This window comes from Nannospalax galili, unplaced genomic scaffold (genome assembly GCF_000622305.1).
Source record: "Nannospalax galili isolate Female #2095 unplaced genomic scaffold, S.galili_v1.0 scaffold186, whole genome shotgun sequence".
In the NCBI taxonomy this organism is placed as follows: domain Eukaryota; kingdom Metazoa; phylum Chordata; class Mammalia; order Rodentia; family Spalacidae; genus Nannospalax; species Nannospalax galili.
In genome coordinates, this window is record NW_008358774.1 from 2,753,212 (window position 1) to 2,769,356 (window position 16,145).

The following is a 16,145-nucleotide window of genomic DNA, read 5'->3' on the forward strand; positions in this document are numbered from 1 at the left end:
AAAAAAGCCTGAAGGCAAAAAAAAAAAAACACCTTTTCTTCCTTCAAGAACATGCTGTGGGATGTTGTAATCAGCAAGAATCATTGAAAATGTGAATTTCTACTATTTTCCAAGCTTGGTTCTAGATCCTACAAAATATACTACTTAATTTAACCTCATAATTACCCTAAATGAGCTATTTTAAAAAATGACCTTATTTTACCAGTGGGGAAATCAGGCTCCAGTGAGGTGAAGTGCCAGACACGATAGAAAAGGCAGACTTAATTGCAGGTAACCCACTTCACACCTGGAACTTAGTCATTAGAAAATGGTTCGCTCAAAGAGGTGTGGTAGTAGGCAAGACCATACTTTCAGGTGGAAAGAGGGCTGGGAGATAGCTCAACTGGGAAAGTGTTTGCTTTGCAAGCAGGAAGACTTGAGTTCAATTCCCAGAACCTATATAAAAGAGCAGAGAGTAGTGGCCTGTGCTTGTAACCCCAGTGCTGGGAAGGCAGAGTCAGGTAGACCTCTAAGGCTTGCTGGTGGGCCAGCCTAGTCTACATGGTAAGTTTCAGGCCAGTGAGAGACCTTGTCTGAAAAGAAAAGGTGGATAGTACCTGAGGAATGACAGGTGAGGTTGTCCTGTGGTCTCCACACATATACACACACCCACATACAGGAATTTCAGTAACTGTCTAATGCATCAAGTTGTCCCCAGGCCGATTCTGAGACCAGACAGATGAATGCAGGCATAGCCAACAGTCAATGGATGCCATTGGTTAGCATCCTCGGGGTGGCGAGCAGGGGCACATACCTGTCAGCCTGGGTGGAAAGGCAGAGCACCACCTTGGCAGCACTGCTCCCACTGAGACTGCCTCCCCGGAAGTCTGAGGCCCGGCCTCGGCTGCATTCTCTAACAAGCTCTGGGATAGAGCGGGCTTGGACCACGGGTGCTGTGCTCAGGGAGGGGCCCTGTTCCAGGGTCTGCTCCTGGTTTGCATCCTCATATTCAAGATTCCCAAGGAGTCCAGAACTCCCAGATGTCTTCTGTGGCTGACGGATGGTCAGAGGGGGCTGGGAGGTGCCATCACTGAAGTGAGTGTGCTCCAATGTGCCTACATACTCACACACCCTAGAAAGAGCCACAGATGGTGGGTGAACAGTGTAGCCCAGCTTGCCAGCTCCATCCATCTCATAGTGAGACACAAAGGAAGAAAGCATAGAAGATAATCATCGAAAACATGGGCTAGGCAAAGATCAGCCCAATTTCCCTCGTTCCTCTTGTACTCAACCCTTCCTTTCCCCTTCTATTTCTCTCTCTCTCTCTCTCTCTCTCTCTCTCTCTCTCTCTCACACACACACACACACGCACACACAGATACGTACACTTTGAGTTGGACCATACAGTCTTTACACAGGTAAGGAGTTTTTCATTCTTTCACCCATCACTCTTTGCTGGGAAAAAGCTGTGCAATGGAGCCCTGTTCACCTACTTCCGTGTTGCACAGCTTACTAATTTATCTGGATTCTGCTGTTTGAGATAATTTTCCCCAAGGAATCCCTTTCCCCAATACTGCTCTGATTAAGAGTTGAGAAACACATTCTTACTATGAGGTTCGCACAATGAACACCCCTACAGTGGATAAGTACTCTTGACACAATGGGGTTCTACCCAGCTACTCCCTGCCTGGTGCTGATAGCTCCATGTAACTCATGTCCAGGTGAAGTCTGGGGTTAGTGGTGTCCCCTAGCATGGCAGACACATGTGGACAAGTCACAATGTGGACAACTGCCAACTTCTAAAGTACCTGTTTCTAAATTGAATTTGGGACTAAGATGCTTCATCTTCAACCTGTAATTCAATTGCTGGCAAAGGGCATCCTGGATAAACCACTCTGGTATTCTATAATCAGGGTATTTTTTTGATCAGATGCATATTGCTTGGACACCACGTGACGTTCTCCCTTTTTTCTTTGTAAGAGCAGTGCTGACCATCTGGTCACTAGCCTCCACATCATAAACCATTTCGTTCCAGGCTGATTCATCCTGGTCCTTTCATGTGTTTTTCTCAAGTTGGTTTTTCTACCTTTGGATAGTCTGCATGCTTTTCTCTTAGTAACTCAACCAGCACTCATGTATTGGCTTTGGTGACGGTAAACTGAACCCAACCCTGACTGGTACTCTGGGCTGTTATCCCACTGCTCCCATACCATGGCTAATCTGCCTGCAGGGTGCTTGGCGAGAGGCCCCTGGCACTGATGCAGGAAAGGTTGAGGCATAGCTGGCACCAAGCCCTAGGCCTCCTTCTGGACAGGGGTCCTTCCCCTATGCTGGGAGACATGCTTCTTATCTTAGACATTAGATTTGGACCCCGGAGCCATTGCTTTGTTATAAATAAGTCCTATGCTAGGTGATGGACTCGGAGACTTTTTTCACTTTAGTGCTACAAAGCTTAGAGCAAGTTTTGACTGGTCTTTTGAACAGATGTACTACTGTGTTTTAATTTTTTCTTTGTCTAGTTAAAATAGACATCTTTAAGGAAGTACTTTACATAATCATGTATGTTATCCAAAATCCTTCTTTAAATAAAGGGGACATTGATAAGCACACAGCAATGTTATATTACTGACACACAAGTACTTTGTAGACTTGTATTCATTTAACTTGCCTTCCATCCACCACTTAAGGAACTGCATTTTCTTCCTTGGTCTAACACATCTGTCTCTCATGGCAATGTTAACAGGTAAATCACAATTCCCTAAACCCAGTTCTGCCATTCTGTTCTCCAAAACACACATTCAGTGGGGCCCTTATCCCTTTTCCTTTTTGTCTCTCCTTGGAACGTATCCAAACTGAATGGTCATAATCTATTGAAGTGCTGGCAGACCCTGGCATCTGCCCTCTCCAATACCCGTAGGCTTCCCAAGGCAGGGTTGGTACCATCTGGGGTGGGGATCCCATCATGCACCTGAACACATGTGGCCAGCAGTCCGGGTTGTGGCTTCCCATCTCCAGGCCTACGCTGAGGATGGCATCCATGCATAAGACGTGGGCTGTGTGCAGCCACACCCCCTGCACCTTCCCCATCTGCTCCAGTTTCTGCTCCACTTTTAGTTTCACTGTGCCAGAAAGACATTTATTAAAATAACAGTCTGAGTAAGGGAGACAGACAGGGAGAGAGACAGGAGGACAATGAAAGAGCGTTGTCATGCAAAGGCAAAGGAAGGAATGACACACTTCATTATCTGCAAGCACGTCTTCCGCAGGTCCACATGGTTCATCATGCAAACTGCCTGGAGAACAGGCTCCCACACACTGGGAACCACAGCTCTGTGGCTCTGAAGTCAGATGGATTTTGTGCTGGTAGATGCAGTTTGTCCCAGCCCACCCATGGGGCTGAGTGAGACACAGTAATGTAAGTGGGCTTCATGTACTAACTCCAGCTAAACCATCTGTTCCCAGACCCTTCACCCTCCCCCGTGCATTCACATTTGTAGTATTAAGGAATTCTTGGCAGTCTGCAAGTCTCTCTGAGATTGTTTAATATTATGCTTTTATTATGATGATCATGTCTAAAACTATGTGTATAGATGCTGAGAACCAGGATGACTTCTCAACTAAAAATGATCATGCCAGCCAGGCACGGTGGTGCACGCCTATAATCCCAGGCAGAGGCAGGCGGATCTCTGTGAGTTCAAGGCCAGCCTGGTCTACATAGTGAGTTCCAGGACAGCTGGGGCTACAGGGAGACCCTGTCTCAAAAAGATTAAAAAAAAATCATGTCATCGCACTCTCTAAGCCCACATGTGCACCTGTGAACTATAAATAATGCTTTTCTGAAATAAAATAATTTTTAGTATAGATGACTGAAGGACACAAAAGTTGACTTATCATGTCAGTTATGTGAAATGCCAAGGCAAGTGCCACTGCCAAATGGCAGTGTCCTCCTTGAATAAGTTTCATGTCACGGGATCTGGTGGGGTGAACCAAGTGATGGTCCAAAACTAAGAAGTTAGCAAACTAACTTCAAGGAACTCTGAGTCATTTTCATAAGGAGGAAGTGATTTTTAGCAAAACATCATTTGCCTCATGAGTATGATTTTATTTTGCATTTGTTTATAATTAGAACATTTTGGCTTTGTGAGTGTGTGTGTGTGTGTGTGTGTGTGTGTGTGTGATTTATGTGTTTTAAGAACTGTGAATGTAAGAATATTTTAAACTTTATTTGTGTGCGTATGCATGTGTCTATATGAGTGTGTATACACATATGTGAGTGGGTGCATGTGTCTGTGCATGTACAGAGGCCAGAATAGGGTATAGATGCTTCAGAGTTGGCCCGTCAAAGGTCTTTGCAGTATTCCTGGCTTGTTATGTGTGGGTGCTGAGATCTGAATTCCAGTCCTCATGATTGAACAGCAAAGCACTGTTAAACCACTGAGTCATCTGTACAGCACCTAAAATTTTGTTTTTAGATTGGGTCCTCCTATTTGGCCCAGACTGGCCTTAAATTTGTGATCCTCTTGCCTCAATCGCCTGAGTTCTGGAATTACAGATATGCTCCACCACATGTAGCTAAATGTAATCTTTGTGTAGCTCACAGATACACAGAACTTAAACGTGTGATCCTTTTTTCCCCTCCCAATTAACACTAAAGATCTATAAGGACTACTTTGATTTCTAATTAATTTCTAAATATTGCTCAAGTTTGTGGAACAGTGACATGGATTGCTTGTTTCAGCTAAAAATATAGTTATTTCTGTGACTAGCTCTCTTACACATCTGATCGATAGTATCAGCATAACTTGAACCATGATTACACTTCTCTTTTGGCCTACTGCCTGCCTTGTATCTTCCATCACTTCTAGGAAAGACATTTTACTTCCTTGTATCTAGAAGATCATTGATTTTATTGACTAACTGGTTTTAGCAAGTTAAAAATCAACCCCTTTCCTGTGTCCACAAAGCTCGTGTTTTTGCCCCAAGAGTGAGATCTCTCTGAGTCCCCTTTCATGGAATCTGTTTGATTTTCACCCTCAGAACATTGGCCAATTTGCTAGTGTAACTATAACCCAAGGACCCTCCAAATGTGCACCAGTGACTGGATAATGACCCAGGTGTGAAGGGCTCAGCCAGGTGCACTCCTGGCACTCTTGCTAGCAGCTAACTGTCCTTTCCTTGTCACTAATGGCCAGTATGACACCCCTGTTGAGAAGGACACACTGTCAGTACCATATAGGTCCCTCACCTAAAACAGACCCAAGCCTGTGGCTCAGTAGGACTCATGAACTAGTGGCATTCAACTACTGTGCATCACACATAGAATGGGAGTCAGTTTCCACTGATATGTACAGGCATGTGCAGGTTTGTGCACACCATGACCTAGGAACCAGGTGGATTCCGGCCCTTCCACCGTTACCTTGTGCTATGGCATCACTGGGTTCCTGGATTTCCCTTTCTTCTTTCTCTTCCTGGACACAGGAAGCAGCTGCCATCTGGGCAAGAGCTGAGGCGCAGTTAGCAGCAACTCCTTTAGAGGAAACAAACAGCTACCCCTTAACTGAGTATGTTCTCCAGGTAGATACCAGCAGAACCCCTTCTAAATGGCATCTTTCTTGGAACCTCCCTTCAGGCCAAAGGTCAGTGAACACTACCCCACCAGTACCTAGTGCACAGCTCAGCCTCGCAGCTTTTCGCAGCCCATCGAGGCTCATGCAGATGGCATCACGCTCCTTCTGATTCTGCTGTTTGATGCCCTCAGCTCCCAGGATGAAGGCCAGCCCCTTGGAGCTCCCTGCCATTCGACCAGTCAAGGGGGTTGATAGAGTATCAATCAAGTTTTTCCAGCAGCCAACAAGAATGTAGCGAGCAAATGCCACACCTGGGAGGGAAAGGGGTGAGGATCACTTTCTAGCAACAAACAGAATGGCAAAGAAGGGCCTGGGGGGTTCTTGGGTCATTAAATAAGCAACTCTGAATTGCATATAATTCTATGATAGGAAGCACAACTTAATAGATTGTGGTGGGTTTTTTCACACAGTGCATATAAATAACGAATGTTGCATTAGCCTCTGAGCTGGGTAACTTTCATTATCTTTCTGAAAATAAAATCACAATTCATATAAGCCACCATATAACAGTTTGATTGCTGGTAACACATGCAGTATATACAGTTTTATAAATTCAAGGTTGAAGACCTTACCTGCCACCGTGGAATCATCAATTCTCCTGCTCTGGGTGAAAGGAGACTCCATCGAAGCTGATGCCATCAACTGGCCACCAATTGCACTGCTCTCTAAGCCATCAATATCTGTCAGTCAAAGTAACAAAATCCTTAAGTTCTCCCTTTTGATAGTCCAATCAAAAACAAACAAATGACCACAAAAATATTCATGTTTTTCAACAAAAATCCATATTATGTATTAACTATACATTCACTATTATAAGAATATTATAAATTCTGTTTTATTCTATCAGCCCATTTTTCTTTCATTGTCAAAGCATTTTTCTATTATGCTGTTATATGGTTAATATTTGAAAAAAAGACTAATTTCTCTTTGTTTGTTTGTTTGTTTGTTTGCTTTAGGTCTTTTTGAGACAAAGTCTCCTTGTAGCTCCAGCCGGCCTAGAACTCACTATGAAGAGCTCACAGAGATCTACGTGCCTCTGCCTCCCTAGTGCTGAGATCAAAAGTGTGCACCACCATGCCTGGCTTAATAAGACTAAATTTTGCTATTGCTATTGTTAGACTATCTATTTACTCAAAATGTTTTAGTCTTTGGATGTTTTTCTTTGTTTAAAATCATGGCATTATCTCCAAATTTTAAATGCACATAATAGTCTAGCATGGATTTAAAAAATTATTTATTTAATAACCACATAATTAGAAGAAGAATTTCATTACAACAGCATTGACATAATAACAATTTCCAGAGCAAAGATGCATCTCTTTCAAAATCGGCTGTAAATTTTTAGGTTTACAGTTGAATTAATACAGTTATACAATATTGTACTCAGTATAAACCCTCTAAGACATAAAATTAATGAGGTTTTAACCTTTAAAAAAGATCTCCATTTTATTTTAAAACACACTGTTTTATACAGAAAAAATCATTTTTAATAGCATGGATTTTTTTTTAAAGTTAGGGTCTCACTGTAAAGAACAGACTGGTTTCAAATCTGTTATCTTCCTGCCTTTGCCTCTGAGTTCTAGGATTACATGAATGTACTACCACATCCAGGTTAGCCTGTATTTTTCTTCCAGAACCTCTTCATCAGCATTCAGAGGAGAATCAACCACTTTGGTCAGATAATTTATTCTAATTCCAAATACAATGGTAATATATTGATGATATTCTTTATAATTTCCGCCTATTCTCACTTAATATCTTTCCATTTGATTGTCCCAAATTACTCAAAATAGGTAGGCAGATCTATTATTTTTCCCATTTTAAAGGGAAGAAAACAAGTATTTAAAGCAAGTAAATTTATCACTTCTGGGTGTTTTGGCTAAGATCAAGTGAAAAGTGGGTCAGTTGCCTAAGTTCATGAAGTTGGTAAAAGATGGAAGCAGTATTCATAGTTTCTGATATCTGTCCAGGCCTCTCTCCATGATATGATGCCCCAATTCAATATGGGTTTCTAAACTAGCTCATTTATGTTTTTTTAGGAATAAAGTACCATTTACAGAAATAGCTCAATAGATCCCTTAATATATTGACAGGAAGGGACTGGTCTAGAGTTAGAAAGCCTGGGTTCCAGTCTAGCTCAGAGGGGGACTTTTAGGCCTGGGCCAGGTACCCCATTCTCTGGGCATAAATTTCCTCAGTATGAAGGAGGTGATTGTGGAGGACTGAAGCAACTGATGTAGTCAAGCGAAACCCAGGGAGGGTATGGGAAATGGAGATAGTATACATTTATTCTGAGTTTGGAACTTCACCCTTGCTCAAGTACTATGAGACTTTGATGCACAGAGTTTAAAATTTGCTTCAGTGTATCTCTGATTCTTAGACTATTTCATGAAGCCTTCTGGGCAATACATCAGAAGACCAGAAAAGGTAGGAACCTTTATGACTGCTACTGTGGGAACAGGCCAGTTTTCTGAAATCAATTTGGCTTTTAGTCAAATGGCCTAATGACATTTACCAGAAATGATCATTTTATCCAGGTTATATACTGTTTTCTATATATTGGGTACAAGACTGATTAACTCAAGCAGTGCAAACTTTATTTAAGCATAGGGTTCTGTCATTCTGTAGAAGGCTTCTCATGGCACCAGGAATGGCCAGTTAGACTGCTGCTTCTGGAAAGAAGGTGACGTAGCTTCCAAACCCCCAGTTAACTACTGCTCATAATCACTTGCAGCCTCACATCTGGAATTTGCTCTAAAGTTTCACAGAATCTTATTTTTCTTAAATTCCTTTGAAAAGACTATTTTCCTATTGTCAACCTAGAGTTAAATGACTGTCCTATGGATAAAGAGATCAGGCTTACTCTTCCATTATGAAGGATATATGGCCACTGTGAAGGCTCTGTCAGTCCCTTTACAGCTGCCAAATGACTCCTTTTATTCAGCTTTGGGTAAGAGAATCATAGTGATTAAATTTGGCAGAAATTATGACGCTTAAAAATTGGGCTGGAGAGATGGCTCAGCGGTTAAGAACACTGGTTGTTCTTGCAGAAGACCCGGGTTCGAATCCCAGCACCCACATGGCAGCTAACAACTGTCCGTAACTTCAGTTTCAGAGGATCAGATGGCCTCTTCTGTCCTCGCAGGCATTGCACGACACGGGTGCACTTACCTACAGGCAGGCAATACACTCATATACATAAAAATAATAAAATATTTTAAAAAATTAAAGAATTAAAGCTGGTGTGTTTAAGATCCTCAGTTGAGTTCCGTGGTACTTACATGCTAGGCAGTACTTTCTGTCCTACTGAAGGGAGTTTGAGGAAGCAGATGGAAATCGAACATTGCTTATAGCAAACTGAATGCCCCTTGCATATACGATGTTACTTATGTATATGTTTTACATGTTCATGTGTGTACACGTGTGTGTGGGTAGGCACGTACATGTGGAGGCCATAGGTCAATATGAGGTATCTTCATCAATTTCTCTCCACCTTATTTTTTGAGGCAGGGTCTCCCACTGAACCCAGAGCTCTCTGATTCTGCTAGACTGGCTGGCCTGCAAACCCCAGGGATGTTTCTATCTGTCTCCGAAGTGCTGGGATTCCAGGTGCCTGCCATGATGCCTGGCTTTTATGTGAGTGCTAGCGATCAACCTTGAGTGCTCATGAACTGAATGAGCCTTCTCCTCAGCCCCTGTGAATGATTATTGTTCAAATGGTATGTTACCTTGATTAACAAACTACAAGCTGGTCACTTGTTTGCTTTCCCCAACTACATCCTGATTCTAGATGCAAGATTCCAAGTTCAAGAAAAATTCAAGGACCCCACCTCTGTGGACAGACCTCATGGCTATATCTCAGCTTTCTACCTGGTTCCTAAACAGCACCTTACACCCAGATTCCTGATTGTTGGGCTGAACCTGCTGGTAGACTACTCTATCACCTTTATAAGTGCCTCAGTACCAACCACAGGCAACACGACACACCCATTGGCCAATATGTCCAGCCTCCCACCTAGACTGTTCTGTTTTTTCTCATTCTATGGGAATGATTTCTCTGGGAATGCCATTATTTATTATTTTAATCAAAATTAACCTCATGTTTTAAGCATTTACTACTACCTGTTTAATCTGCCTTCCTATTGTGTAGTCAGCTTATTTCACTTTTGCTAGCCTTTAGAAAAACAGTAGTTTTTATAAGCTAAACAAAACACATAACTTTCATCTTAAACTATATTTCCTATTTCTTCTTCTTGACCCTTCCTTATCTTTGGCTTACAAATTCTTCACAGCATATGTTGCAAACAACATGTCGGCTTAGGTTGATAAGATTTGCTCATGGTTTTTTATGTTGTTCTGGGTCAGTAGGGATCAGAAAAGGAAAATTCTTTCCTTAATAAGACAGAATTCCTCATTCCTTTCCCATACCATGCTTGAGTTTGTGGTTCAATAAATAGAGCACATCCTTTGTTCAAGGAACAGTTAAAAGACAATGAGAAAGGAACAGTTAGGAGAACAGACCAGGCTCACTTTTGGTTTAAGTGACTCTGGTTTACGTTTAGTCTTTCTTGAATCAGGCACTGATGCACTGTTGCATCCACCACGATACCCTGCTCCTACACGGTAAACAGCTATTGAACTTTGTGAGGCATAGTACAGGACTAAGGGGGCATCCAGCGGAGGGCCATGCCCCACTGTCCCATGAGCTAGAGCCACAAGAGGACAGTTCAGATCAGAAGCCAATCTGAGAGCTCAGAACAAATACAAATAAACTTGAAGATCTAAATTATTAAGGCTTCTGATAAAGTTTTGAACATTTCCTGATCTTCAATTAACATTTTGGGTTAAGTCATGACAAAACCAGAAAGTCTACTATTGCCAAAAAGCATCTCTCCCTCCCCCAATTACTACACAAAATTACACACTGTTCTCTAAATTTTCATGTGAAATGTCTAGTAGTTAAAGAGAATATTAAAACTTTTAACACTGAAGACAAGGATGCTGGGAAAGCTAGTATTTGGCATGATTTTAAATGATTTAAATGATTTTAAATTCTGGTACAGCTGGGGAGGGAAGGCAGAAGCTATGATATGGACGGGAAATAGGAATGAAGGCAAGTATAAAATCAATCACATTACTGGCCAAACCCCAGGATTGAATGATGCAGGGCCTCTATTAGCATGTGAGAGCTTCCAGGAATAATTCTGGGCTTGTGCCCAGAAAGTACTACAAGTCCACAGATGGGCCTATAGCTTTACACCAACAGATGAAGGTGCCAAGTTAGCCCTGACTAATGCTCACAGTGAGCCTAACAGCCTGCCCAGGGCAAAAGGAGAGCAAATGTTTACGAGATGCTTCATGACTAGGATCTGGAACTGCCACTCAAAGCCTGCTCAAACACCCCAACTTCTCTAAGAGAGGCTCTGGCGCATCAGCTTCCTATCCTATTGATCACCCCATCACCTTGGCTGGGGCCACTGACCAGTGAGCATGGTGACGAGGGGAAGGCTGTTGTCCTCCGGGCTGCCCCAGTAGCCAGCTTCTCCCAGTATGTTTCTGTCGAGCACCTGGTGATACAGCTCCTCTATCCAGGCCTGGGAGAAGACCATCAGCACACCGCTGGTCTGCACCTGCTTCATGAAGTCCTTCTGCAAAGAGGCCACAGAAGAAGGGGCACACACACTCCCCTGTGAATGAACAGGCTCCCAAACTGCTCCCCCTCCTTACTGAACTAACGTTTCTTATCAGGAGTGGAGGTGGCAAGAGGGGAGATACTGAGATGCAGTCACTCAAGCTTCATGGTTTTTTCACTTATGGCATCTTCTAACATAGCCTGCAGAAGGACCAGGATGCTGCCTTTTCTATTTTCTTGGTTGGTGGGAGGGTAGCTACCTGCCAGAGCTTTCTCTTCCCACTGCCCAAACAACAGCAGAAATAGAATGGGCTCCAGAAGGAACATATGTATCCTGAGACTTGGCTTACATGCTTTTAAAATCACCACTTACCCTGGGCACTTATATTTTACTAAAGAAACAAGTGAGTGTTGATTCCCTTCAGAAGATCCATGAGTTAGACTCAGAAACTGACATCTGGGAACACTATGACATGGCTTGCTCAGTCAAGTGAGCCAACCACAGCAGAGTCAACATCATCTTTGCTGAACACCTTAGAAGAGGCACTTTATTAAGACCATCAGCAAGTGCAAACTGCACATGTGTGCACTCTCCCTCCAGATCTGCACAGGCATGAGCACGGGGGGGTACAGACCACACCAGGAAGTTTCTCCCAAGACTCTGATGCTGGGCTGTATAAGGGAGACTAGAGATCACAGTGGGAGGGGCCGATGCCAGAGCGCATGCTCACCATTATGCCTGGTGCCAGGGTGGGCCGCTTCCGGTAGTAATCGCCATGAGAGAGCTTCAGATTGAGTAGTAGGGCACAGTGTGCGGCAGTGTACAGGCTGTCCGCGTTCATCAGCATCTGGAAGCTCAAGCTGCTGCCTCCGTCGAAGCCAGGAGAGTGCATCATGCCTATCAGAGGGAATCAGGACACCTGTGGGCCTACCGACAGTGTGCTGGGTCCAGCACCTGGAAAGCCTGGACGAGATCCCAGCAACAGAAATTGTAACCCGTGGAATACTTCTGTATAGCGCTGACCATCAGTCAGGTTTCTTATAGGGCAGATGCAGCCACAGTGCACCACGAAGGGCATGAACTCTGGAACAGATCAGCTGCACCTTGATCTTGAGCTTTTAGCAGTGATAACTTGGGTAAAATCCTTTAAGCCCTCTATCACTTTCTTATGCCTCAAACAGGGACAATAATTGCACTCAACTCCTTGCTCAAACTTTCTGCAACATAGTTTAAAAAACCCAACCTCATCTTCCTGGCTCACTCCTACACCCGATTTGCTATGTCTTCACCATTCCCATCTAGACCTGTGCATTATCTTTGCCACTCTCTAGAGACCTCCCTCGACTTCTCAAAACTTGTTCTTTTGATTATTTCAGGTGTCAAGCCAGCTTCTCAGAGACCTTCTCTTTCAATGCCATTTCAATAGCTTCCTTCCAACCTCAGGACTCTGCTTCCCCTTCCTGCTCTTCTTATTGCTTTAACGCCATTTATTTCACCTAACACTGTGTTAATACAGTATCTGTCTGTCTGTTCCCCACACTCGTGTGTGTGTGTGTGTGTCTTTGATTTTGAGACAGGTCTCACTATGTCACTCAGGCCGGCCTCATATAGATCCTCTGTCTCCGGATACTAGGTGCTGGGATTATGGGCATGTGCCACTGTGTCAAGCCACATGTTTTTTTTACTGTCTGCTTTTCACTGCAATGTAAGATGTGAGAGTGGTTGTGACTGTTAGTTTTGTTCACTAGAGAATCTCCAGTAGAATAGTGGCTGCCATATGGCAGATTCTTAAAAGTCACTTGATGAACGAATGAGAATGAATGTACAAGGTTACTATGAGAATTAACTGCAATCATGCATGTAAGCCACGTGGGGCAGTACTTAACTCAAAAAAAAAAAAAAAAAAAAAAAAAAAAAAAAAGAGGTGTGGGAGACCTTAGCAGACTGCCTGAGAGCCTGGATCTGGCCTCTGCATGGTACACCCACTAGTAGGGGTCCAGGCAATAGAAGGAAGCCAGAGTGTACCTGACTGTAGGCTGACTTGGGTCTCTGTGGGAGCTGCTGAGTAGGTGATCTGACACCATCAATTCCCTCCAAAATAAGATCTGAGAGAACCTGAAACCTAGACCAACCAGCTTTATATACCCAATAAGAAAACAATCAAGGCACACCAATAGTATAAACAGAAGCAAACTTCAACTCAATGAAAGAAGGCTTGAGTTTTATACCAGATTCACAAACAACAAAAGAAATCCACATGCCAAAATCACAACAGCAAAATAATAATATGTAAAATCCAAAGAGCATGTTTTCAGCAAACTCTACCAGTCCTGTAGAAGAGTTCTATAAGGAGAACTCCCTAGAGATAATCCTGGACACTGAATTTAATAGAACAATCATAAACATGATCAAGGAAGTCAATGAATTTAAGAACACACGAGCAAACAAATCAAAGAACTAAAAGAAGATAGGGATAAACTTCTGAATGAATTCACAAAAGAGATAGAAACATTGAAGAAAACTCAGGCAGAAATGAAGAAGGAAGTGCAAAACTCAATAAGCCAACTTAAAACAATAGGGGAAAGCCTCACCGCTAGAATGAATGAAATGGAAAACAGAATATCAACATTGGAGGATAAAGCTGAAGAACTGGACTGCTCAAGCAAAGATCATGAAAAGTTTAAAAGACACAAGAATGGAATATGCTGGAAATGTGGGACACCATGAAAAGACCAAATTTACGTATCATAGGCATAGAGGAAGGAGAAGGATTTCAGGTTAATGGTACTGATCAGATCTTAAACAAAATTGTAGGAGAGAATTTCCCCAAATTAAAGAAAGACATCCCCATACAAATACAAAAAGCACATAGAACACCAAGTAGACAGGACTAGAAAAGAAATTCCCCATGGCATATCATAGTAAAAACACTAAATGTACAGAACAAAGAGAGAATGCTGAAAGCTGCAAAAGAAAAACAACAAGTCACATATAAAGGAAAATCTATCAGAATTACAGCTGACTTATCGATGCAAACCATGAAAGCCAGAAGAGCCTGGACCAAAGTATTTCCAGTTTTAAATGACCACAGATGCCAGCCCTGGATACTTTTCCCGGCAAAAATGTCTATTATAGTTGAAGGAGAAAGAAAAATCTTCCACATGAAATAGGCTGAAATAATTCATGTCCAGAAAACTGGCCCTTCAAAGAATACTTGAAGCAATACAAAGAATGGAGAAAGGAACAACTATACCCCAGGGGCAACAGAAAGAAACTAAATGAAGGTATAATTGTAGAAAAACAAAATTAGACAAAGAATGCAAACAGTAATCAAATGAACTGAACTCTCCAGTCAAAAGACACAGGCTAGTTGATTGGATTAAGAGACAAAATCCATCTTTTTGTTGCCTGCAAGAAACCCACCTCACCTTCAAGGACAGACACTACCTTAAGGTGAAAGGATGGAAAAGAATATTTTAAGCAAATGGCACTAAGAAACAAGCAGGTGTTGCAATTCTAATATTTGACAAAATAAGACTTCAAACTAAAAGTAATCAGAAGAGATAAAGAGAGTCACTTCATTTTGATCAAAGGAACAGTTAATCAAGAAGATATTACAATCCTGAACATATATTCACCAAACTCTGGTGCCCCCAAATTCATGAAAACAATACTACAAGACTTTAAGACACAGGTTAACTCCCAACTCAGTAAAAGCAGGGGACTTCAATACCCGACTGTCTCCATTAGACAAGTTAACTGAACAAAGAATAAACAGACACCTGAATTAAATGACACCATACAGCAAATGGACATAACAGACATCTTCTGAATATTCCACCCAAGCACCAAAAAATACACTTTCTATTCAGCACCCCACAGAACTTTCTCAAAAATAGACCACATACTAGGGCACAAAACAAATCTCAACAAATACAAAAAAACTGGAATAATTCCATGCATTGTATCTGACCACAATGTAATAAAGCTCAAAATCAATTCCGGAAGAAGCCCTAGTTAACTACACGAACTCATGGAGATTAGACAACACACTCCTGAATGATGAGTGGGTGAAAGGAGAAATTAAGAAAGAAATAAAAGTATTCCTGGAATTCAATGAAAGGACAATACAACACAACAAAACTTCTGGGACACTTTAAAAGCAGTCCTAAGAGGGAAGTTTATAACTCTAAGTGCCTTCATTAAAAATCAGAAGGAGCACAAATAAATGACTTAACATTTCAACCCAAGACACTGGAAAGGCAAGAACAAATGAAACCTAAACCCAGCAGAGGAGAAGAAATAACAAAAATCAGAGCAGAAATTAATGAAATAGAACAAAGAAAAAAACACAAAGAATCAATGAATCTAAGAGCTGGTTCTTAGAAAAAAGATAAACAAGATACACAGATCCTTAGCCCAGTTAACTTTTCAAAAGAAAGAAAGAGCAAATCCAAATCAACAAAATCAGAGATGAAAGGAGAAACATCACAACAGACACCAAAAAGATCCAGAACATTATAAGGGAGTACTTTAAAAACCTACATGCTACTAAATTTGTAAACCTAAAAGAAATGGACGGGTGTCTAAAATCATGGGAACCACCAAAGTTAAACCAAGAAGAGATCAACAGTTGAAACAGATCCATAACATATAAGGAAATCGAAACAGTAATACAAAGCCTCTGCACTAAGAAAAGCTCAGGGCCAGATGGATTTACAGCAGAATTCTACCAGACATTTAAAGAAGATGAGCAACCAATACTACTCAAATTATTCAGAAAGATAGAAACAGCAGGAGAACTCCCAAATTCCTTCTATGAAGCCAGCATCATGCTAATACCAAAACCAGGTAAAGACACAACCAAAAAAGAAAACCAAAGACCCATATCCTTAATGAACATAGA

At 42.0% G+C, this 16,145-nt stretch overlaps 1 protein-coding gene across 1 annotated transcript in view; it reads right to left on the minus strand.

Moving 5' to 3' along the window:
- Nucleotides 1-16,145, minus strand: part of Arfgef3 (ARFGEF family member 3) — a 181,657-nt gene that overhangs the window by 32,383 nt on the left and 133,129 nt on the right. The window contains exons 13-19 of the mRNA XM_008822042.3: nt 11,970-12,136; nt 11,089-11,254; nt 6,179-6,286; nt 5,642-5,857; nt 5,396-5,506; nt 2,948-3,098; nt 794-1,111 (exon numbers count right to left, since the gene is read on the minus strand). Coding sequence (XP_008820264.1) covers nt 794-1,111; nt 2,948-3,098; nt 5,396-5,506; nt 5,642-5,857; nt 6,179-6,286; nt 11,089-11,254; nt 11,970-12,136 — 1,237 coding nt within the window. The remainder of the gene's footprint in view (nt 1-793; nt 1,112-2,947; nt 3,099-5,395; nt 5,507-5,641; nt 5,858-6,178; nt 6,287-11,088; nt 11,255-11,969; nt 12,137-16,145) is intronic.